Source organism: Columba livia, chromosome Z (assembly GCF_036013475.1).
Source record: "Columba livia isolate bColLiv1 breed racing homer chromosome Z, bColLiv1.pat.W.v2, whole genome shotgun sequence".
In the NCBI taxonomy this organism is placed as follows: Eukaryota; Metazoa; Chordata; class Aves; order Columbiformes; family Columbidae; genus Columba; species Columba livia.
The window spans coordinates 67,857,827-67,881,569 of NC_088642.1; the positions used below are offsets into that span (position 1 = coordinate 67,857,827).

Below are 23,743 nucleotides of genomic sequence, written 5' to 3' on the forward strand. Positions count from 1 at the left end.
CAGAACTGTTGGGGCTTTGTTTCACGGTATCTTTTTGCCAAATGTAACGTCATTTATTTTTCTTTATTTTGGTAGACTTCGATACGTCAGATGAATCAAACAAGATTTTACATTGTGGAAAACAGTGAATCAATTGTACGAGTAAATTTATTTGTTGGTGGCCTTCCACCTCAGCTTTCCCCTGAAGAATACACAAATATTCTCAAGGATGAATTAGCTATCAAAAGTAAGTAGGCAGGTGCATTTTGAGGTATGTTCACCTGTACAGAATAAAATGCAGTAGCATCTTTTGCTCTTTTTTATTATTTTTTTCTTAACGTTTTATGACCTTATTTGAAAAATCAGTCTGCCTTGTACTCTCACAGCATTTTTTTAATTCATCTTAACATGCTCATGGTTGCATGAGCGATGTGAGCGCTCATTATTCACAGAATTATTACTACATTACTTGAGCTAAGTGGGACCATACAATTTTCTGTGTGTGCAAAAGAGCATCACTTTAGAAAGTGAACCGACATACCTTCCACCATTCAAATTACGGCAGGACAGTTTAATTCCCTGTGCATGATTGTTCCTCACCTCTGTTAACCTCTGGCTTCTTTGGCATGGGCTCTCCTCAGTGCAGATCGTGATCTCTGTGCCTTGTCACAGAGAAGTATGAGCAGTATGTGCACACACACATGGACAAGCTCTCAGTGAAAAGAATTTATTTTTCTTTTTCAAATAAGTGCAATTGATTTTTCGTAATACTCTTCAACCAGCGTGTTCTATAAACAGTGTCAGGAATGCATCACACTTTTTGTTTCAGGAAACAAAGTATTTTTCCCAGTCTTTTCTGTAACTTTAAGAGGAATTGTACTTTAAAGAATTCATAGTCGCCTTTTATGAAAATCACCTTTTCTAACTTGCACAGTAAACTTAGTGAAGCGTTATCTGAAGGTTCTCTCTATATTTGTATAACTTCAAATATTTATATTTCTGTAACTTTAAAAAATATTTTAAATATTTACTCTGAATGTACCCAAGGTTTTATGTGTTTATATTTTTATCCTTTGCAGCAAATGTAGTATCTGTGAAACATGTTTATCAAGCACAAGGTAAGCATTACAAGTTCTAGTCTTGCAAACTGTGTTTTCAAAACTACAGCCTAATCCTAGAGGCTCTAAGATCTGAGTGTGCTAGTCTTACTGCATAAGCAAAATGCCCTTCAGATAAAATGTAACATGGATTTATGAAGAGCAGTGGCTTAGTGTTACCTTATTAAAAGAAAAGCTTAGCTTCCTGCCTCGTGTAGCAGGAAGTGGTAATAGCTCATCATAAAAATGAGTTTTGAAGTTGCACTTCAACTGAATAGTCTAACAGCACTGAACTGTTAAAAACCCTTCAAGTGCTTTGTCTTTGTTTTGACTTATAAACACTGAAACTTGGTACTGCTTTTGAACTTGATGGGCTTGTTTCAGTCACTATTTCCTAGCACAGTGTTACGTGGGGGGGATTCAGTGCCTGAAGTCTGAAGAAAGTCAGTATACTCATCTCCACATTCATCCTTTGATCTGTTGCTTTGTGTTCGCTGCACAAATTTTGTTTCAGCAAGGTCAGAGAAGCCACAAAGCTTCTGAGAGCTGGAGGAGCAGCAGCTCTGAGCAGCTTTAGTGATTTAGTGGAGATCCGCATTTGGTAAAAGTGCGGGATCTTTCTTTTGTACGTTTAGGTGTCCGTATCTGAGAGGTTTCACGTCTTTTGGCAGGCTTAACTTTCACATGACTGCTAAATGAATCTCCCTCTAGGATGGTTTTGAAGACTGATATATGCTCCTTTTGTGTATTTGCAGTCTCCACATGGCTAGTTAATACTTACTTTTCGTAAGGAAAGCCATAAAGCTTTCAGATGTCCCCTCTCCTTTTCATATTTGCCAATGCAGAAGAGTTGTTCTTGTGATATTCATCCTGTCACAGCTTCATTTAACCAAGTTTACCTTCCTGTGTTTGTAGATGTTTCTGTGTGTATGTGATTTTCATTGTTCTTTGTATTTTTTCATTTTCTGAGTGTTTTTATGTTTCTGATAATTTCCTGACTCTCACTTTTCATTGCAACCAGGTTATGTCACCAGATTACATTTCACATGCTGTCCATTATACACTTTGGTCTTGTCCTGACACGTTTTCCTCCTCATTAATTGTCTTACTTCAAACTTGTCAGTATTTTTTCTTTTATTTTTCCCTGTTGTCTTCCCTTCTTCCCCATACAGGACCTAAGCCAACATGAAGATTTTGGTGATTCTCAAACCAAATCTTTGCTTGTACTAATTCTTACTGAGATATTGTCAGTGAATGGAACTACTGGATTTTTAATGATGAGATACAAAATGAAACCTGATACCTTTGCCACTTTTATATTATGAGAACAGCATGTTAGTTATGACAGAAGTAGGGAAATAGGCTCTGCTTCTGAAGCCCAAAGGAGGTCTTTAAACATGCATCTGTTCTGTGCTGCGGGTCTTGTATCAAACGGCTTTGCTTCAACAACAATCTGGGGTGTGAATGAAGGCTTAAGAAACAAAACAGCCCAAATCACTGAAAACAAACAACCACAAGTGTTGCAGAGTAACTTTTACTGAAAATGTCCTGAGTAAACTTCTGTTATGATATGATGATACTGATTTCCTAATAATAATAGAAAATATAAAAAATAGTTCTGATGCCTCTTTACAGGTGCTGTTGTACTCGAAATTTCATGCTTTTCTGAAGCTGAAAGGATATATATGCTAGTTAAAGATACAACTGTCAATGACAAGCCTCTGAATGCTGTGGTGGTTCCTGAAGTTATGGTAAGAAATGGATTTGAGTCTAAAATAAGTCTTTAAAAGAAAAACAACTACCTGAAGACTTTTTCTGGAAGTGAATCATAAAAGCATAAAACACCAGATTGGAAGGGACCTCAAAGGATCATCTGGTCCAACCTTTCTTGGCAAAAGCACCGTCTAGACAAGATGGCCCCACGCCCTGTCCAGCTGAATCTTTAAAGTGTCCAGTGTTGGGGAATCCACAACTTCCCTGGGGAGATACTTCCAATGGCTGATTATTCTCACCATGAAAAATTTCCCTCTTGTATCTGACCGGAGTCTCCTCAGGAGTAACTTGTACTCATTGCCCCCATCTTTCTGTGTGACTCTTTGTAAGAAGGGAGTCTCCATCTTCTTCGTAGCCATCCTTTAAATACTGGAACATGGTGATAAGGTCTTCCCTATGCCTTCTTTTCTCAAGCCTGAGCGAGCCCAGTTCTTTCAACCTTTCCTCATGTGGCGGCTTCCCAGTTCTTCTATTACCTTTGTGGCCCTTTGGAGCCATGTGATGAGCATCTGTAAGTAGTGCGATGAAAAAAATACTTGAGGGCCTGTACTTCGTGTATATGAAATTCCACTGTGAGTTAAGTGACTTGTCCTGTTACGGTTGAGTTGTCAGGAATAACTATACAGGGGAGTAAAACAAAAGGTTTTTTTCTTCTTTTTCTTTCAGTGATCAAAAAGTTAGGTGAGGTTTTATTTGGTGTGTCTTGAAATGCTTACAAAAACTTTGTTTTGGAGATGAAATGTGTTTCCTTGCTAACCATGAGGTAAAGTACTACTGCTAATCTTCACATTTACATTATCTTCAATTCCCCCATTCTGTAGCAGGGAGAGTTTGGCTGTGTTTAGATGCTGCTTTGTGGATTTCAGAGGAAAACAGTATTTTGAGAGACTTAGTGCAAGAGTCCTTTCACAAATTTAGGCTTGATTCTAATTTATTAATTTTTTGGTTACAAATCACTTTCCTCTGAATCAGTTGGTTTAATAATAGGTTTCATGTTAACAAAGCAGATTCAGGGTGAAAAGAGGGAAATAGTTCACTCAGCAAAGTGATTTTTAACCAAGATGATGTAGGTTCTGTCCAAAAGAGAGTGTAGCAGCAATTACCGTGCCCTGAGCTGCTGTGTAATCTTGCGGTTGCTGTCTTTTGGAGTTGCATTATGGGAAGTGAAATGAGGGTCTTGGTGTGGCTTCTTAGAACTTCATTAAAGGGTGAAAACTTAAAAAAAACCAGAAAACTAGTGGAAACTGTGAAACACCTCTAGATGGAAGTGTCTCATGTTCAATAGCCGTAGTTGCCCTTACATGCCTGCTTTTACCTTTTGGAGAGTCCTCTGCATGTCAAAGTTTTCTGAAAGCAAATTTGTATATGAGCAGAGTGGACCAGTGGCAGTGCTTATGTGAAACGGGCAAGATTAAAAACTATCTCCCCTCCAAAAAAAGTGGGAGCCTTGTTCTTATGCATGCAGAGGCATTGTGTTTTGTGACATCCTTAGAAACCAAGATCCCCCTGCGTCCAAATGAGGTTTCAGAGTTTCTGTTGTCAGAAACAGAAGGCGGCATGAGGATGGAAGTCCTTTAGGATGCTTGTTTTTGGTGGGTTTTAGCCAAATGCATTGTGAGCTTAAATGTGGTGCGCAGTGTGTGAAGTGGAACATACTCCCCTCTGTTGATTACGTATGTCTGGTTTTCTGACACTAGATATGTCTGAAGTGAACTTGATGCCAGGAAAATACAGATAATGCTAATCTGTTATCTGGTGCAAGGTATTTTTTAGAAACTTCAGTTCAGGGGATTGCTAGACATGAATTTCTAATATGTAAGAAGGAGAGAGGGCTCTACATGTGCACATACATCTTGTTTCTATTGCAGCATGTATTATTTATATTGGGTCATCTCACTGATATGAGCCAAGAGTTAACCTAAATAATACTTCAAGTGTTGGTCATCTGTGCTTTGGCCACCCAGCTTTCACTGCTCACTAATTACTCAGGCTAAACTAATGAGTGATTCTTAACCCTACTTTGGGTAGCATTTGGACTAGATGGCCTCCTGAGGTATTTTCCAATCTTGATTATCCTTTTATCTTATGATACTGCTAGCTTTTGTTTATACTTCATATAAGTGACCATTTAAATACAGCACCAGGAAATACTTACACAAGCACTGAGAACAATATTATATTTATACTGTGTTTGACATTCCTGTTGTGGGTGAAATACAAAGAAATTGGGAATGAAAGGCTAGTGTGTAGTCTCAGAAGAAGAATGAGTGATAATGACCACAGTGTTTTGGTTAATGAATGATTTTTCCAAATTGCTTCATAAATTAAAACAAACAACACAAACAACCCTCCTTGAAATTCAGTGAAACCACAGAACTAAATTGGTAATCAGCATCTACGTTGTTTTTTGATAGTCCTTTGTTTTCCCAAGGTGATATTCACTTACTCTGTGTTCCTACACCTTCTAAGAGGAGGTCCGGTTCTTGTCTGACGTGTTTAGGTCTGCCAGAAGCTGTTCATCCTCTTATCATTGCTGAAAAGTTTGAATGTGGAATCCATTTGTACTGACTGCTAATTAGAAAGTCAAGCAATTAGTGTGATCAGGTGCATTGATCTGTTCTGCTGTTTCATGGTCTCGGGCCCTTAAGAAATTAATCAGAATCTTCATTGTTTCACAGTATGCAAATAAATAAAAATACTCTCTTTGTTGAACTGTGAAAAAATGCAGCGTCTTACACAGCTGCTCTGCTGCTGTGAGTAAGGACTCGCAGGGGTGGTTTGGTCCTGCTCTTTAGGTGCACGTCAAGACATGGCAGGGCTGGATCTTTTAATTGAAAGCTGGTTTACCAGAACTCCTTGAGCAGTACTGGCAAGCAAGGAAATCATCAGAGGGTTGTATGACGCCAATATCAGCGCAAAGGTGACAAGATTTTGTGGCTTCATCACTAAGCCACTTGCCAGACAGGTGCTCTCTGATGTATTGTATGTGAGTTCCTTAAGGGTAGGAAAAGGTGTGGGAGTTTCTCAAATGGGTGAAACTTTCATTAATTCCATTAATTCCTTACACAAATGTGTCCAACTTAAAAGCATGATAGTTTAGTGACCCCCCCATTAGCGAAAACACCATGAAGGGTTACTTTCCACCCTTCATCTGCTGCTATAATTCCCCAAAAAGTAAAGAAAAGGCTGAAGCTGCTGCTGCCTTGATGCAGTTGCATTGAGGCACCTTGCACACCATTCCTCATCAGATGCAATGACTCCTTTCTGGCCAGGCTGCAGGACGGTTGTACTTGAGGCATCCTGAGTCCTCGCATGTGGGAGATGCTGCACACAGCTTGTTTGCAGAAGTTGTGTTTTACTGCTCTCTTGGAGGTTCCTGCAGTTCCTGGAGACAGCCCAGCACCCTGGAAGATGCCCCATGGTTGTCGTGCTGGCAGGCTTGTGGCACAGGACACCTTGTTCTGCTTCATTGTGAGATGTGATCACAGAGTACAGCCCACAGAAAGGGGATTATTGTGGCTAATAAGTGTTTTACCCCAGCCTGAAGCCGCACTGTGCTAATCCTGACAAATTAAGCAATTCACAGTGACCGTCAGAGTGTCTGAATCACACGGCCTCCTTCAGCTGTCTCTAAGAAACCAGCAATAAATTCCTTCCTGAACGGCAGCCAACACAAAACCCCTCTGCAGATTTCACTGCTGGAGCAGATCACCGAAGCCAGGGCTGAAGGGGGGAGTCCTCAGGCTGTGAGTCATCATCCCCTTCTGCCCAGTAACCAACTCGCTCCTACGTCCCGCTGCGGCTTTATTAAGGGATGAAAAAAGTTCCTCAGCCCAAGAGTGCTGCCCTTATGGCCATCTGTAATGGCAATGGAGCTGTACTTTCCTAGAGCAACGCAGCAGCCTTGCTCTGCTGTGCAAACGGTCACAGAGTTTTTAACCCCTACTGAAAAACAGTTGTTTTCTTAGAAGGTTGCCTTTATTTAGGGATTTAGCAGCGTTTCTTGCTCCTTTGAGTTTAATGAAGAGTGATGATGGGAAGCAAGTTCACTGTAAAGCTAAGCAGTTTCTAGGATACTTCTGCTCATTCTACATAGGTATGTTTACTCCTAAATAAGTATAGTTAGGGATTTACATTAGAAAATACTTGAACAGGGATGGTTTGTGTGGTAGGACTGCTCAGTTCACGCTACATACAGATATTTTCTTAGCTCCAGGCATTCTCTATGCAGCTGCTTGTTAGTAGCATTCAGGGTAAATGTTTCGCCTTTTTTCTTGTTGTTCAATATTGACACTTGACAATTAGGAAGTCTAGATGGTGGTTCATAGAAACTGTAAATAAATATTTACAACAATATATATTTACTTGGGTAAGATTTCGGCTGGCTTTCTGAAACACAGCTGTGCTATTGAATGCCTTGGAGCTTACCACATCTCAAAAATCAGTGTGATTCCCTCAAGTTCCTTGTGAATTATTTTAGTTATTTGGTTTTAAATGCAGTGCGTTAGAACTTGCCTGTAAAAGCAAGTAATGTGAAACATGTGTTCAACTTGTCACTTCTAAATGTCCAAAACCAGTATTTTTAGAAACTGGTTTCCTGAAGAGAAGGTAATCAAATGCTTTTGTCCACATTTCAGTAAGGTGTTTTTTTGACTTGAATGATGGGCTCGTGTCTTTTGTCTTATTCTTTTTTGAAAAAGTTGTTGTTTACTGTGAGCTTCAGAACTGATTTTTTTTTCTGTGTATTATCTATCCCCTTACTCCCCTCTTTTTAAACCCTGAAAGTTTCTGTGCATTGAACCAAGCCTGAGGTTTCAGGTAGCATGTATTGTTCATAAAGCTGAGCTGACTGGAGATTTAGGTCGTAAAAGAGTGTTGGAGCAGTGGGAAGCGGCCGGCAGGGGAGGGAGGGCGGCTGAACAGGGAGCCTGGGAGGGAGCAGTTTTCCCTGTAACCCCCAGGACACGGTGTTTCCTTTCAGAGCTGCTCTGACTTTAATTGCTTGTGGGATTTTCAAAGGACTTTTCACAATGGGTTATGGTAGATAATGGTGCAGGAACTAATGGGCTAATGAGAAGGGCTTTACTGCTGGAAGAGGAGAGCTCTGCTTGCTATTTTTGCTAACGCCTGCAATGGCTCAAGGGAAGGAAATCCACGGAAATCCACTTCTCATGTTGGGATGTGTGGATCCTTGAGCTGTTGACCTTACAACTCAAGAAGTCCTTCCTTTTTGTGACAGTGGCATGTATTGTTTTCTTTAGATTTCCTTTGCTGGCTACAAATATCCGTTCCGGGTGCTTAGTAGAAATAAGTATATTACCCTCATTGTGTGTTGGCTGCATTTTAAATAATTGATTCTCATTTTCCAATAGAGCCTGAATATGCAGGCCAGGGCTGTATTGACCTAGCAGCCTTCACAGTGTAGCATGTAGATGGTTCCTCTGGAGAAAGCTGTGTGGACAGCTTTGCAGCCCCTGTCTTGCCAAACTCATGGTTTTGCCAGCAGTGAAACCTTTGCAGTAAAACCAAGTTTTGAGGCTCTTCGGGATCTTTGTCAGCCAAAATAGACCCTGTTTGGCTAATTTTTTTTTTTTGAGAAAACATACATGTTTTCAAACTGAATGTCTCTGATAAAATCTAAAGGATGAGGAAGGAAGGGGCAAGAGGAGAAGTGTGTTCCTGCTCCACCAACCTTATGCCTGCTGAAGTGTTCTTCTTCCCAGTGCGCTTTCTGGTTGTGCCTGCGGGTCACACGGAGTAGCAGAGAGCATTTCCCGTGCAGGCAGTGACACACAGGAGCAGGATTTTTATGTGTTTGCGGGTATCCTCATGCGTCCGGCAGGGTGTGACGTGCAGAGGATTAGCACCCAGCCCTTTCAGGAAAGCAAAACTTGAGGAAGTCTCTCAAATACTGGGAAGCCTCAAAACAGTTGTTTGTTTTTAAGCATCCACGTCAGCTCACAGGTAGACGATGGTCTGGGGTATCACGACAGTTTGCTTCCCTACAAGGTTATTAATTAATTTGTCCTGATTTCTCTGTTCTTCGCTCTCTGGTGTCACTGTGTCTCTCTGGGTGCTGTCTCCTCCCCTCTGGAGCTGCTGCTGTCTCTCTGCATGTTTGCACGCTGCGGTCATGCTGCTGCCTCACCTCCCCCTGAATCATTCTTGTCTAAATTGACTTATATTTAGCACTGTTGTTCTGTTCCCTGAGTCCATCCTGTCAGCTGCGTGACAAATTGCTGTTCCCTGAATGCTGTCCAATTTGTAAATACCAATTACCACAACTTAGGGACTGGAGCAAACGTTTCTGTTTTGAAGTGCATTCACTGAAATGCCTGATGGACTTTTCTGGCCCGTACCTGCCCCACAGCCCGGTGAAAGGTGTACTGGTGTTTTCTGATCTTTCTAGAACTATTTACAAATGGTTTGATGGAATGGTTTATGGGCCGGCTGAAAACAAGTCCCAAAGTGGAGGCTTCTGGTGGCTGGGAGCTTTGGCCTCTGGTGAGGCTGCAGGTGCCGTTCCGGTGCAGTCCACAGAGGACCCTGGGAAAGCCCTCCCGCCACGTGCGGTGTCTCCCTCCGGAGCAGTTTTAGGATGGGTACCGGGCTCCCGGCAGCACGGCCGTGCTTCGAGAGCCCTTGCCCCAGCAGCTTCAGCATCGTAAGGTACTGACACCAAATCCTCCTGATTACAAATTTTTAAAAGAAGCTTTCAGCCTCATGTTTCACGGGGAGGGGCACACCAGTGTCTGCCCCAAACACCTTTGTTGTGAGATGTTTTGTCCCTGTAAATTCACATATAAGCTAAGACGACCACAAAAAGACAAATGTTTCAGTTGTTTTGGGAAGAGTTCTCTTTGCAAGGAGAGTGTTTGAATTGTGCATGACTGGCAGGTACTTTTTCCCTCACATCGTTCTTTGGCGTAGACTGTTTACTGAAAATGTGTAGGAAGGACTACTTGCAGTGCCTTTGTCTTTAACGTTGGGCTCAGTGGGTTAAGGAAACTTCAGTTCCCAGTAAAACAAGATCAGCAGCCAACCTGCCCATTGCCTGGACATTCGGTATTTTTATTTATCCAATCTGGATTTTTTTGCTGAGCATCAAGGAAGCTTCAGGAGATACTTCCAAGATGCAGCAGTATTTTTCCTGCCTAGCCATGGCTTCGGCTTATCCTTTTTCTTATGTCTTTCAGGCTTCCAAGATACCACAGAACTGCTGCCCACTTCTTGTGTTTGTGAATCCAAAAAGTGGTGGTCTGAAGGGTCGGGATCTGCTGTACAGTTTTAGAAAGCTGCTAAACCCACATCAGGTCTTTGAACTCACCAATGGTGGCCCACTGCCTGGGTAAGTCATCAGATTTTTTAAATTATTCTATGTATGTTGTTTTCTTATGTTTTGAAAGCATGGATCAGATTCACTTGTTATGAAGATATAAATTGCTTCTCTTGTGTGCCTAACGACCAGAGCAGCGGATCACTCCTTCTGACTGGTTCTCACTGTGAGAACAGATTTAAACTTTGAGATTCTCTAAAGAAAAGGGAATGAGAGTAGTTCCTGATGTATATGCTTGTATGAAGTCTAACGGAGTCCCATCCTGAGAAAGTTATATGCAGTTTTCAATAACACAGATTTAACAATTATTAAAAATAAACGGATTTTATAATTGAATGGGGATGGAAAGAGAAATGTCACATTGCCCAACAAGGGCTCATTTTTGCTTTTATTTCCTCTGAAGTTTCATGGGAACTAACAGGAAAGTGTAATAAAATTTTCTGTCTTGAAACTTGGCCACAATTGCAGAATTAACGGGGCCCGCCTGGTCGCAGCTGCGACATCTCTAAATACAAGGAACAGAACATGATGTGCTTTTAGGGAGGCAGGAATCCATTACTTGATTTAATCAACACTGCTTTGTTACCAGCTTCATAAAATTGAAAGTGATGGTTATAGTCTACTCAGAATAGCCTCATTCCTTCAGAACTGCTGTAACGAAGACCTGTCATGACAAGCCCTTAAAAGCAAAAGCTTTCATGGGAGAAATGTGGCTTATGCAGGAGGCAGGAAGAACAAGCTGCACAAACTGTTTTTTGTCAGAACTGCACGACTCTGTTGTCTTTCTAATGCAGTTCAAGCTGCAACCTCAGTAATGCTTTCGGTTTGTTTTGTCCATGGAATCCTTCTGTAGATTCATGGCAAAGTGCATCCACTTGTTCATTCCTCCTTGTGCAGTGGGAAATAAAAATCCCTTTGCAGGGTATCTTGGTACGTAGGGTGAAAAGCCACAAAAGGTAAGAGCGACCAGGAAAATAGTACTATGAAGAAGAAAAGGTACTAAGAGTCCTATGACAAAGTAAAGAACAAACAAAAAACCAACACGAAAAACAACAACAGCAAAACCACACATCACTAATCAGCATCTCTGCTAGGTTTTAGAGAGTTATAGATGTTCACACTGAAATTATGAAAAGTTAGATTTCTGTGTCTTTGATGAAAAAGGACGTGATTAAGAATTAACCTCTAGCTGTGAAGAATCTTGGAAGAACGTGCTTTTCCCTCTTTATAACCAGCTTTATCTAAAAGTTCCTGGTTTTCCATTCATTTTGTTGAAGTTGATCCAGAAACTGATGGTAAAGGGGAAGAAAAAAATCCAATAATAATGTGTTATCCTAAATAGCATTTTAAGAGGCTTTGCTTTTCCGGTACTACGTTGTAACGTTTCTTTTCCCCTTTGCCGTGTTTCCCGATGAAGGTTTCACACGTTTTCTCAAGTCCCCTCGTTCCGAGTGCTGGTGTGCGGAGGGGACGGCACCGTGGGCTGGGTTCTTGGTGCGCTGGAGGAGATCAGGCACAAGCTGGTGTGCTCAGAGCCTTCAGTTGCCATCTTACCTTTAGGAACAGGTGAGAATCACAGCGAGCACCGTTCTCCTGAGGGCAGAAGGCCTCCCAGGTTTATTTTTATTTATCCAGCCAGCAAACATCTCAGATTTGCGGTACAGATGCCGTGACTCCGTATGCAATGTCAGCTTTTCAAGGAAATGTCAGTCGTGCTTTCTGAAGGGAAAACGAGCAGCAGGGGTGTTGGTACGGGTATGTCTGAGTGGGCAGGAGCTGGAGAAGGCAAACTGTGCTCCTCCTGTCAACCACCAGTGCATCAGCCATTGCTGTAAACCGGTGAACTCAGCTGCTCCCTGACTTCTCAACTCCATAGCTGTTTTTTCCATCACTTCTTCTGAAAACATTTCAGATGAGACAGCATATATGCATGTGATACTAGCACATGTGCAGCCACAACAATGCTGGAACATTTTTTCTGCTGGTTAACTTTTCAGTCCAGTGTAACTACTTCCGTGATTTCTTTGGAGCACCTTAATGAGATCTGATTTGTAGAACAAGGCTGATGTACTTTATGGTGCTTTTAGCTAACTTAAGAAATGCAGTCATACTTTGGGGTTCTTCATTGTTGTTAGGTAATGACTTGGGGAGGGTCTTGCGCTGGGGAGCTGGATACAGTGGGGAGGACCCCTACTCGATCTTGGTTTCCGTGGATGAGGCAGACGACGTTCTCATGGATCGCTGGACTATCCTTTTGGACGCAGAAGAGCCAGTTGAAGGCGCAGAGAATGGTGTTGCAGAACCTGAGCCTCCAAAGGTGAGCTGAACACCGTTTGGGTCTGATTCTTAGGAACTGTTGTTCAAGTGAAAAATCAGGAGATAGATTTTAATGTAGTTTAATCTTTTATGGTTTATCCATCTTTGAGCTTGAGCCTTACTGAGCTGCTCCTTAGGGAACACAGCACATGCCTGGATGTAGTGCTTCAGTTTTGGTAGGACTGGTTGGCTGCAGAACACACTTTATAGCTGCTTGGCAAAAACTGTGTGGTAGAGGGTTAATCAAAAGGTTAGAGTGGCAATGGTGTACCTATTTGCTTCACTTGGGAAGAAATCTATTTATCAAATAAGAAAAGCTTTTTGAAGGAATGCCAAATAATTTCAGAACACTGGTAACACTGGAGTGTCAACCAAAAAACACACACCCCCTCCAAAAAAAAGTACTCTCGTCTTTAACAGTTTAAAAAATGGCTATGACTTGCTGGCCTTTACAGGCAGTAAATCCTTCTGTCATCTTCCTGCCGTTGCATGTCTGTATATGTGGCATCTGTTTTATATTGGCAACGGTTTTATTTTTTTGGAGTGGAAGTCCTTGTCCCTTGGTTCATATTACTTGTTTCTGTTTAGGAAAAATAAAAATCGTTGGTTGTAGATGGTGATTTCAGAGCTTTATGTGAATCCTGGTTCTGTTTATCTTTTGAGAAAGAAATTGGACGAGGGAGTGTCAAAAGAAAAGTAGGAAATTGTAATAATAGTAGCAGTTATCTAAGATTTTAGTCAAGTCGCTGGAAAATCCCAGGCATTATGTGTCACTTGGAGGTTTTAGGTTGCTCAGGTTCCATATGTTTTTCACTTGTAAGACAGGGGCTGGTTTGCCCTGAGTGCCTAATCTACTTTTTTAAGGTGAAGGGTGTTAGAGCCAAGGACTAGGACAGAAAAGCTGTGGAACTAACTGGTATGCAAAGCAAGAATTAATTGCAAAAATAGTTGAAATCTGTAGAAACTTGAGACTGGCATATAGAGAGCTACTTAAAATGCAGCTGAGTAGGTGAAGTCAAGTTCTCCACTCATCTGGGTTAAGTCAGTCACCTTCCAAGGTAAGGGGAAGGGTCTTCCGAGCCATGTCATGATAAACCCATGGCTGATGCCAAAAATAATGATGGAGTAAGTGTTCAGCAGCTTGTGTAGTAATTGCATAAAATCACTTTGAGAACTTGGGTTGGTTTTATTTCTGCGTTGTTTTTATTTCTGCCTTATTATGCTTGTTACTTGCAATTAAGATTAGATTTTGAAGTTTCTGATACTTTGGAAATGATGACTACACACGTCAACAATTGTCTATACAGCTTTATTTTTAGTGCAGTGTTTCTGGAAAATGTTTTCTGGAATCTGTCAAGATGCAAATGACTTGGAGGGATCATCTGCAAAGCTTAATTTTGTTGAAAAATTTTGGAATCTCTTCATTTAGAAACATGAGGAGGAAATCATACAATTTTTTTTTTTTTGGTCAGATTGTACAGATGAACAATTACTGTGGTCTTGGCATTGATGCAGAGTTGAGCTTGGACTTTCATCACGCCCGAGAAGAAGAACCAGGGAAATTTAACAGCAGGTAATCCTGAGGAAACCAAACTGTGCGGTGTTGTGTAACTTCCTGCTTACACTGTGGCTGATGGACTTGAAATGCTACAGGTGTCCACAGGCAATATTGCCCGAGGCAGAACTGGCACAGGGAGGAATTGAGTTATCTATGAATTCATAGACACAGAATTCAGGGGGTTTGTTTGGTTTTCTTTTTGGTTTTGGGTTTGTTTTTTCGTTGTTTGGTTGGTTTGTTTGTTTTCCCTTTACCGAGAGAGAGCACCAAAGCCATTTTGGAAGCTCTGTCATTATAATTCAACATACTTATTTGCCAATAACTGCAATGTTGAGTTCAGTGAGATTCTGAGGTACTGGAGATGTCTTATTCAAAGCCTTTAGCCGGGGGAGAGGGCAGGGCTGCTACGTGAACAATAAACACACTGTTCAGAACTTCTTTGTACGTTTCCCACCCGTCCTTAGTGCTGTGGTAGCACCTGCATGCAGGTAACCAGGATAAGAAAAGATATCTGTATCTCAAGTCAGACTGTTATTACAAAGGTGTGGAGAGAGACCTTCCTCCTTTCTGGCATGTAGAATAATCAATAATAGTACTTTTTCTTCTTCCCATAATCACTTAAATTGATGAGAAAAAGAAATCACATTTGTGCAATTAATCAGTAATTCCTTGTAGAAACAGTTTTTATCTACTTTCCCTTATGTTTGTGAGTAAATGTCCTCTAAATTGTTCCTCAGTAGCCAGAGAGAATTACGGCAAGTTACAACTATGCAATATTCAAATCCTAACTATCAAAAATATTTTCTGACTGGTTATGAGTGTAATGATGCATAGTCCCACCCATCTTGTAGAGTTGCATCTGTCATTACAGGCATTGCTTCTGTTTTTTGCTTAAAAAATTAATAATACAGGATACTGTTTGTGGTACATAAGTTTCTACTAGGCACAGGTTTATGTTTTCAGTCCACTGGATTAAAAACATCATAGGTAGTAAAACCAGGCAATAAGTTTGCATACAGCGCTGCCTGTTCTAGTGTATAAAACTGTTCCAGATTTATTTGTGAAATTAATATAGTGTAAGAGTTATGTTTGTTTTCTTTTAAAATATACTACTCTGACTTTGGAAAGCTGCAGCACTTCAAATACGTGTCCTTTCTTTATTGGCACTGTATTTAAGGGTTATACTCTTTTAAAAATCATTTTCAGTAAATTAACTAAGAAGAGTGGCAAATTAATGCCAGGAGCAGCAGCTGCTGGCATGTGAGCTGACTGCTCTTGAGTGCAGAACAGGAAGTTTCAGTTGTGGCTACAGAAGTTGCAGGTGTCCTTGGAGGGACAATGGGCTTGAGTGCTCTTCTGAACCAAGAAATGTCCCATGCGGTGAGTCCCTTTACTCGCTCAGGACTCTGTACCTGTGGCTGGCAGCTCACAGTGCAGTGGTGATTGGATTCCCACAGGGAATTTAGTGCTGAACTTGCATCGCAGGGCAGTAGAAATAATGTACGTTGAGGCAGTGATGGTTGTTGAGTGCCCAGTTATGTGAGGTTTTTTCACACTGTAAAACTTAAGGATCAGGGCATCTGCCATCATTCCTCTGTTCCCACAGGCTCACAGAATGTTAGGGATTGAAAGGGATCTCAAAAGATCATCTAGTCCAATCCCTCTGCCGGAGCAGGAACACCCAGATGAGGTTACACAGGAATGTGTCCAGGCGGGTTTTGAATGTCTCCAGAGTAGGAGACTCCACAACCCCCCTGGGCAGCCTGTTCCAGTGTCTGTCACCCTCACTGAGAAGTTTCTTCTCAAGTTTAAATGGAACCTCCTGTGTCCCAGTTTGTATACATTGCCCCTTGTCCTACCGTTGGTTGTCACCAAGAAGAGCCTGGCTCCATCCTCCTGACACTCATGGTTTACATATTTATAAACATTAATAAGGTCACCCCTCAGTCTCCTCTTCTCCAAACTAAAGAGACCCAGCTCCCTCAGCCTTTCTTCATAAGGGAGATGCTCCACTCCCTTAATCATCTTCGTTGCCCTGTGCTGGACTCTCTCCAGCAGTTCCCTGTCCTTCTGGAACTGAGGGGCCCAGAACTGGACACAATACTCCAGATGGGGTCTCACCAGGGCAGAGTAGAGGGGAAGGAGAACTTCTCTGGACCTACTAACCACCCCCCTTCTAATACACCCCAGGATGCCATTGGCCTTCCTGGCCACAAGGGCACAGTGCTGGCTCATGGTCATCCTGTTGTCCACCAGGACCCCCAGGTCCCTTTCCCCTACGCTGCTCTCCAACAGGTCGTTTGGATGCTGGAGCAGTCTTCAGTGTTGTTTGTTACCGAAGAGACCACATCCTGTTTGTGCCATCCAAGGCTGGCAGGAGGCTGCTGTGGCAGGCAGTCTCCTGGATGTGAGGTTAGGCAGAGAGAATATTCTGCACAATTTACAGCAAGTTTAGAATTGTTTTACAAAGATACAAAGCTGTTTTCTCTCTCGGTGGGGGGAGGGTTTGAAAGTATTGGTTGTTGAATTTGTTGGTTGTGGGGTTTAAAATACTACAACAGCTACTATTTTTTTGCTTCTTGGGCCATCTGTATGTGAACCTGGTAAAAGTTCTTTCCCAGTCAGTAAGATCACCCTAATAAAAGCACCCAGACACTAATTATTGGTTGGAGCTCTTAGCTTCTGTAGTGGAAGTTTCCCCCCCAGCGGTGGGCTTGTTGAATTGCAGAATTAGATGAATGGTGGTAATTTTGTTTAGCTTGATAGCTTTCCATGCTGTGTGTCCTGTGGTTCTGAGGGGTTTGCTTCTGAGGTGTGTTACCTAGCCATCTATAAGTGCTCATGGGAAACTGCAGTTCATTTTAAAAGGCCTGTCACACAGATTTCTTATCCATCACCTTCAAAAAAGAGTTTCCCAAACCTGCCCTTCTGGGTGTGCAGCAGTTGGCAAGAGCTCTGAAGACTGGCTTTCTGCATCAGCTCACTTCGCCTCTTCATGGCTTGTGAGTACTGGCTTTTTGCCTTGTTTTCATGAAAGCCTGGAGAGCGGTTACTGATGCTCTTTCTTCCTTGGGCCACCAGATGTGCTTGCTGCTCAAAGCAACCACTGAGATTATTAAACTGGTTGTGTAAATTGACACTGTGGTGTCTCCTTGAGTCTATGGAGACTTGTCTGTGGGACTTCTTAAGAGTAAAGGTGTTTTTTCAGTTTGCTCTATCAAGGATAAATACAACATTGCAATACTTAAAAAAAAAAGTTTACTTCATAATCCATGAAACTGGTCATATATGGGATCACTTTTTAACTTAATCTATTCTGAAATACACAGCTAAACTGAAGAATGAGTCCAACCTTCTGAACGTCCCTCATGAAGGGTGTATGTAGCTTTATGGATGTAGCCATCAGGTAGTGTGTGAATGTTGGCTCTACTTGTAGTGCGTCTTTTGTAGAAAGACAAATCAAAGAGTGATTCCTGAGCTGTGTAGGTCAAGTCCCCGAACTCCTGTGAGCAGTAGGATGTTACTTCAATACCTGTACTCTAGAGAGCCCTCCAAATAATTTTGGCAAGAAATAATGATGCAAGTGTAACCTCATCTGCGTGTTCCTGCTCCAGCAGAGGGATTGGACTAGATGATCTTTCAAGGTCCCTTCCAATCCCTAACATTCTGTGATTCTGTGAAGTGTCTCAGCTGAGCTGATGCAAGGGTTCACTGGCTGCATGGGGACAGGTGACCTGCAGGTGACACCTTGCCCGCCTCTCTCATCCCCATCAGTGTCATTTACAGCAGGGACTGCAGTGAGTCTCACCTAATGCCAACCTTGCTTTCCTTCAGCACAAGTAAGGTGTTGGAGACTGCTCCAAGGACAACTTCGTCCTTCCCACCTTGCTAATTAACTGTGGTGAAACTGCTGTCTGCAAAATTTATCTAACCAGGGGTTTGCTTTAGCAAATACTTATTCGTTCTACCCAAGCGGGCAAGGAAGTGTGTCTACTGTGTGGCTTATGCTAACAGTGGTCTGACAGCTTCCACTGGCACTTTCTCCCCGAACCACGTCCCACGCGTAGATGTGCACAGACAGACAGGTGGTGATTCTCTCTAGTGGTGGGTGTACAGAGATCACCCTTCCAAGCTTGGCTGGCCGTTTGACTCATAAAACCTTTCAGACACCGTCAAAACCACTGAGTAGGAACTGGCGTGGTAGCATCACAGAAACTGATTTATTCATTCTTACTTGGTCTCCATGTCCTAATAACATATATGAATGGAATATGTATGCAAGAATGGAGCAGTGGGGTGAAATCTCTGCCATTTACCCTTGGTTGCACATCACAGGGTTCTGTATCCAATCTCTCTGGATCCGGCGGACTTGCATGATCCCTAAGTGCTTCTTAGAAGTCACGTAATGCAGGACCGTGTGCGCAGTTGTGGCACTGTGTCATGTTCTTTCAGTTTCTGCTTGCTTCCTTCTACATTTAACAGAAAATAATACTTCTTGGGGATATTTAAAGTGTTTCCTACCAATATTCTGTTATTTTTCAGTTGTATCTGAATAAGACAAAACCTGTCTTAGCATAGACACGTCTTATTGTCTGAAGTAGAGGCATACATTAAGCATGTGTTAACTGGTGTTACATCAGGTACCTTTAATTGGGTGCTGTTTAAAACTGTTAGTTTATAAGTCTAATCATTCCCATTGTAGTAAATTAGGAGCACTGAGCACTGTCTGTCTGAAGAGCTGACTGTAACCCACATGCTAAACTTGTCTTGCCCACTTAAATGTCTACAGCGTTTAGACATAATGCTTGAGAGATTTTGCAGAATTGGATTCCAATGACATCCATGTGCTAGTCAGGTCAAATAATGGAAATTTATGCTTTTTATTTTAAGGTTGCCCTGAAGGCCATGTATCCAAAGGTTTCCATTACTGAAGAAAATAGTGTTTAAATCAAATGTGTTTATGCTATTCTTAAAATATTTTGACATTTCTGGGGATGCCATAAAATCTTTCTCATCTTTTTTAGCTCTAAAATTAGAGATGTTAGAGCTCTGTCACAGGTTAGCATTATTAAGCATGTTTTAAGTTTCTACAGCTGAGTGTATTTCAAATGAATTAGCAATTGTAAAGACTTGCAAAGGTTGTTATGCCTTAGTTATTCTAGCACTGCATGAGAAAACATTTTAAAATGTTTCATGAAGACTTCTAGCTCTTAGTTAAAAAACCGAAAACCTGTATTTTAGCCCAGAAGTGTACCTTTCAAAGAGGCATTGCATTCAGGCAGTGCTTTAAGAAGGAATTATTTTTCTGTAGTAAAATTTCACAGATCTCTGCATGCCTTGACAGCACAGGTCATCCTTTAAGTAAAAGTTATATGAAGTAGCAGTTTGTGGCTTACGCTTTGTTTTTGCGTAAAGCTAGAAGAATTTGGAGAGGGTTTAAATGGAAAATCTCTTTAGCATACCTGCTAGAGGATGGTACTGCTGTGTGTGTGAGAAAGCGCTGTGCTGGGCCTTACCTTTTAGTTACAGGATGTTTGTCTGCTCTTAGGTTTCACAACAAAGGAGTTTACGTCAAAGTTGGGCTGCAGAAGATAAGTCATACCAGAAACCTTCACAAAGACATAAAGCTTCAAGTGGACCAGCACGAGGTGGAGTTACCAAGTATAGAAGGGCTCATTTTCATTAATATACCCAGGTAAAAAGATGAAGGATCCTGTGCGAATGCATGTCTGGCTGTATGAATGGACACGCTGCTTGGTATTTGAGCACAAAATGTTAAATGGTTAGATAAGACGCTACATAGGTGGTGGTTACTGGGTATTTCTGATTATTGCCTGACTTGCTGGCTTTGCCATGGTGCCTCAGGAGCCAGCTATTCTTACCATTTTGACATAGTTTTTCTGATTCTTTTAAAGTTGTGGTCTCATTCCACATAAAGATGGTACTATCGTGTTTTCCCTGTGCAGACCCCCATCCATTTGCTATTTCTTCCGTGTCCTAACAGTAATTTGGAATGATTTCATCACCAAAGGTCTTCAGACTTCTTTTGGAGCAGTTTTCTAGTAAAACTTGGCTTTTTAGGCATGGTTGTAGGCCTGTGGCTTCTGTCCACTACCATTTTACCCCTCGCCCAAGCTATTTGAATGGTCCACTGGATTTCACCATGACTTGTAGAAGGATGATCAGCTTGCACACCCTTTCTGGCATGCTAGAGACCAGGTGCCTAAGCAGCCTCTGCAGTGAAGGACAGCCAGGATTACACTGTCAAAGCTGTGCAGGCCCCACTGCCAGCTGTTCGGTGTGTGTGGAGTCAGTGACGCTCCCCGGGTAGCTGTGGAAAACCCACAGTTCAGGCACCTTTTGTGGGGTTGTGGGGGCTGCCCTGGCAGCTGCAGAGAACCGGAGTTACTGCTGTGGAAGAAAGGAAGGCAAATCTGTGGGAAATCTGGCTGCCTTTGGTGGGCTGCTGGTAGAGGCAGGTTTTGTGCTTGCACAAAACTGGCAGATAGTTAGTGCTGCCATACTACTTTTTTCAAGTACACCCTCACCTCTAAAGTACCTGTTATCTCTTTCTATTTAGTCTGAAAATGTTTCAGCTTTTTATTGAAATATATATTTACATGTGCCCACATGTATGTGTACTTGCACATACACACAAGTATGCACTGCACATGAGAGCTGTGGAGAAAAAAAGGTCACAATTAGTGCTGAGCAGTCGATACACTAAAACATTAAGCGAGTGATTTGAGTAAGGAGTTCTTCAGTCTCGGAAGCTAAGGGTTAGTTTATCTGTAACCTGTAAATGTAACCAGCAAACTGAAACTCTTTGGAATTACTATGTTGTTACCTACTCTTTTTCTTTCAAATGGAAACTACTTATTTCACTCCCACTTTCACTCATAAAATATCTGTTCAGAATTCTTCCAAATTTTAGGAAAGCCCTTCCTGGTTTTGCGTTGCAGGAAAGCTGTGCCGTGTCATCCGGCTGGTGGGGAGCAGAGTGTCCAGCTCTTCAAGTCTGATGAAGCAGCCACCACTCGCAGGGCTCGGGGCAGGGCGCCCTGGGTTCCCGTGGCAGGTGGGTCTGTGTGTGGTGACTGTGGTGTGTTCTCTACGCAGCTGGGGGTCCGGAGCCGATCTCTGGGGGTCTGAGAGCGATAACCGCTTTGAGAAGCCACGCATCGATGATGGCCTGCTGGAAGTTGTGGGTGTGACTGGTGTGGTTCACATGGTAAGCTGATGTCCCAGTAAAAACAGAGCATTGCAAATGTGCAGTCCTAAAAAGTATGCATTTATGTTAAGGATATACCATTGTTTATTCAGATACTTGTTGCACCACGCAGAATGGGTTACAGACCAGCGCTGGCTGGCTGTGAACAACACGTTGGGATGTCGGGAGTTCCGCTGCAGCTGGCAGGCCTGTCCATGGCCTGCAGGGCCTTCTCATTGCCTGTTTATTGGAGTGCCCTCAGGATCCGTGCTTAGGGGTCAGACTGCAGCAGGTGGAATGGAAACTGAAGAGACCTGTGGTTGGATCAGAACAAGTGATAGGAGTGTGAAGAACTTGGTAAAAGTGTGTGGTGAAAGGCTTCGTGTCTGAAGTAGGCTTTGAAACAAGGCCAGAAACATACATGTTTACATATATATTAAATACATATATATATAAAGGAATGCACTCACTTTCTCATAACAGGTAACATGTTGTCAAAACCAAACAGTTCATGGTATGAAAACAGGATTTTATTTTAACGTTACAAAAACACCCACTCTTCACTTAGTGTATTTGCAAAAAATCTTGCCATACCTTGTCACGGCCAGGGCAAAGATTCCTTCTAGACATGTGGCTGTGTAATTACCTGCCACAGGCTTTCCGACACCTGTCTCTGAGGATCTGATGCTAGCTGCTTTTGATCTGAATGCTACATGAAGCAGGTGGTATGCGAGTTCTGCAAAGAATATTATGACTCAATTTCTGCAACTTTCATTCTTCCACGTATTACCTATTTTTACAGTGGCCTGCTGTTAGCAATGTGGTCCTGTGGGATGGTAGGTTATTTTTGTCTTTTCCTCATATTTCTTTCACTATCTTAAGAAATCTGCGTGTGAAAAAGTATATGTGGTCAGGTTACTAGAGACAACTAATCCATACAACCACCAAAAATGGAAGGTGAGTGCTTCAAATTGTTTGTGCAGCTCGACCTTTGGTGTTGGCAGATTTACAGTTTTGTAATTAGATCTTTTTAAGGAAGACAATTATACAACATTCCATTAGAAGAAGTGGTTTGGTAGAGATCCTTAAAATATTTGTGAAGTTTAAAGCAACAAGGAGTGTACCCATTGCTTTGGAATATGAATGTTAACAAACCTGTGCTCTGGTTTTGTGATCTTATGTTAAGGTTTTTACTCCCATGTTTGGTGTCTGTACGCGTTCCCCAAGAGAATGTTGCAGCAGAAAGTTCACTGTGCTTCACTTTGTACAGTTAACACTCAGCCATTAGTTGTAGTTGAGTAGGTACGTATGGTATTGAGTTTATATACATATGTATAAATGCATATGGAGTTGAGTTTGGGAAAACTCTCCCTTTTAGTAAAGTGCTTTTAGTCTTTTGAGTTTCACATGTTCTGAAGTCTGTGTGTATATTTAGGTGTTCTGAAAATGTGTTTACTAAGCTATGGAGGGGGGAAGTGTAAAGCAAATGACTTTTGTGAGCGCATGCTCCCTGGCCAACCCGGGCAAACGAATTACCTCTGTGTGGAAGATGTTTTGCTTCCAGCAACCTGTGCAGGGGTATCTGAGTTCTTCGTGCACTAACTTAAGTGATTAATTCTGTGTCAGTAAAGGCATCTTATCCAGATTATGCCTAAATGGTTCTTTTTACTTGAAACTTAAAATATCAGGTGAGGATAAAATTCTGTCCACTCAGTTTAAGTGCAACTAATATTTGTGTGTCTTGTTGGTTGCGATGACTGATATTCTGGCTTTTACTTCGTAACAGGGTCAAGTCCAAGGTGGTTTTCGATCAGGAATCCGCATAGCCCAAGGCTCATATTTTCGTGTAACACTCCTAAAGCCAATTCCAGTTCAAGTTGATGGAGAGCCCTGGATTCAGGCCCCTGGCCAGATTATTATTTCTGCTGCAGGACCAAAGGTACTGGCTGTATGTTTGTCTTAGCATGTTGACTTTGTTCATCAGTAGATCTTACGATATTTTCTTGCTTATTTGTTATGTTCTGATGGTTAACTTTAAAGAAACTGGTTGGCACAGTGTGGTAACTGTTGGATAAATACACAGCAGTTTCTACACAGCATGGTTTGAGGGCCCTCTCCACCGGCTCAGATGTGGCTTGTATTTAAAAAAACAGTCCCTGAGCTTCAGCCTAGTGACTTAATTTTTTCCCCTATATTGAGACCCCCAGGCAGTGTCCTGGAGCAGACCACGGTTGTGAGGGTGGTGGCAGAACTGCAGTGTGCGGGGTAGGAAGCGTCTGCTGGCAGTGCTGGAGGAGGGAGGGTCTGTCAGAGACCAGCAAAGGAGAAAACTGATTAATGGAGGAGGGGAGTCTGAGAAAATACTTTGGAATAAATGGTGTCTGTTTTTCCGTGGTATCTCAGTGTATATGTAGAAGGAAAAACACATCAGCTACCTAAGAATTTAACTTCTTTGCTCACGCTGAAGTTGTGAA

At 42.0% G+C, this 23,743-nt stretch overlaps 1 protein-coding gene across 2 annotated transcripts in view; it reads left to right on the top strand.

Annotated features, from left to right (window-relative positions):
* The window catches only part of DGKQ (diacylglycerol kinase theta), a 103,308-nt gene that overhangs the window by 70,655 nt on the left and 8,910 nt on the right, over nt 1-23,743 (top strand). Inside the window, exons 13-22 of one of the 2 annotated variants that reach the window (XR_010469014.1) lie at nt 76-226; nt 1,059-1,097; nt 2,712-2,827; nt 10,046-10,197; nt 11,603-11,751; nt 12,321-12,502; nt 13,974-14,074; nt 19,608-19,754; nt 21,022-21,137; nt 23,056-23,208. Coding sequence is in view for 1 of the 2 variants with exons in the window: in XM_065046266.1 (XP_064902338.1) it covers nt 76-226; nt 1,059-1,097; nt 2,712-2,827; nt 10,046-10,197; nt 11,603-11,751; nt 12,321-12,502; nt 13,974-14,074; nt 19,608-19,754; nt 21,179-21,290; nt 23,056-23,208 (1,302 nt within the window). In the remaining variant the exon portion in view is untranslated. Of the gene's footprint in view, nt 1-75; nt 227-1,058; nt 1,098-2,711; nt 2,828-10,045; nt 10,198-11,602; nt 11,752-12,320; nt 12,503-13,973; nt 14,075-19,607; nt 19,755-21,021; nt 21,138-21,178; nt 21,291-23,055; nt 23,209-23,743 lie in introns of both variants that reach the window. The other variant, XM_065046266.1, reaches the window with a different exon arrangement.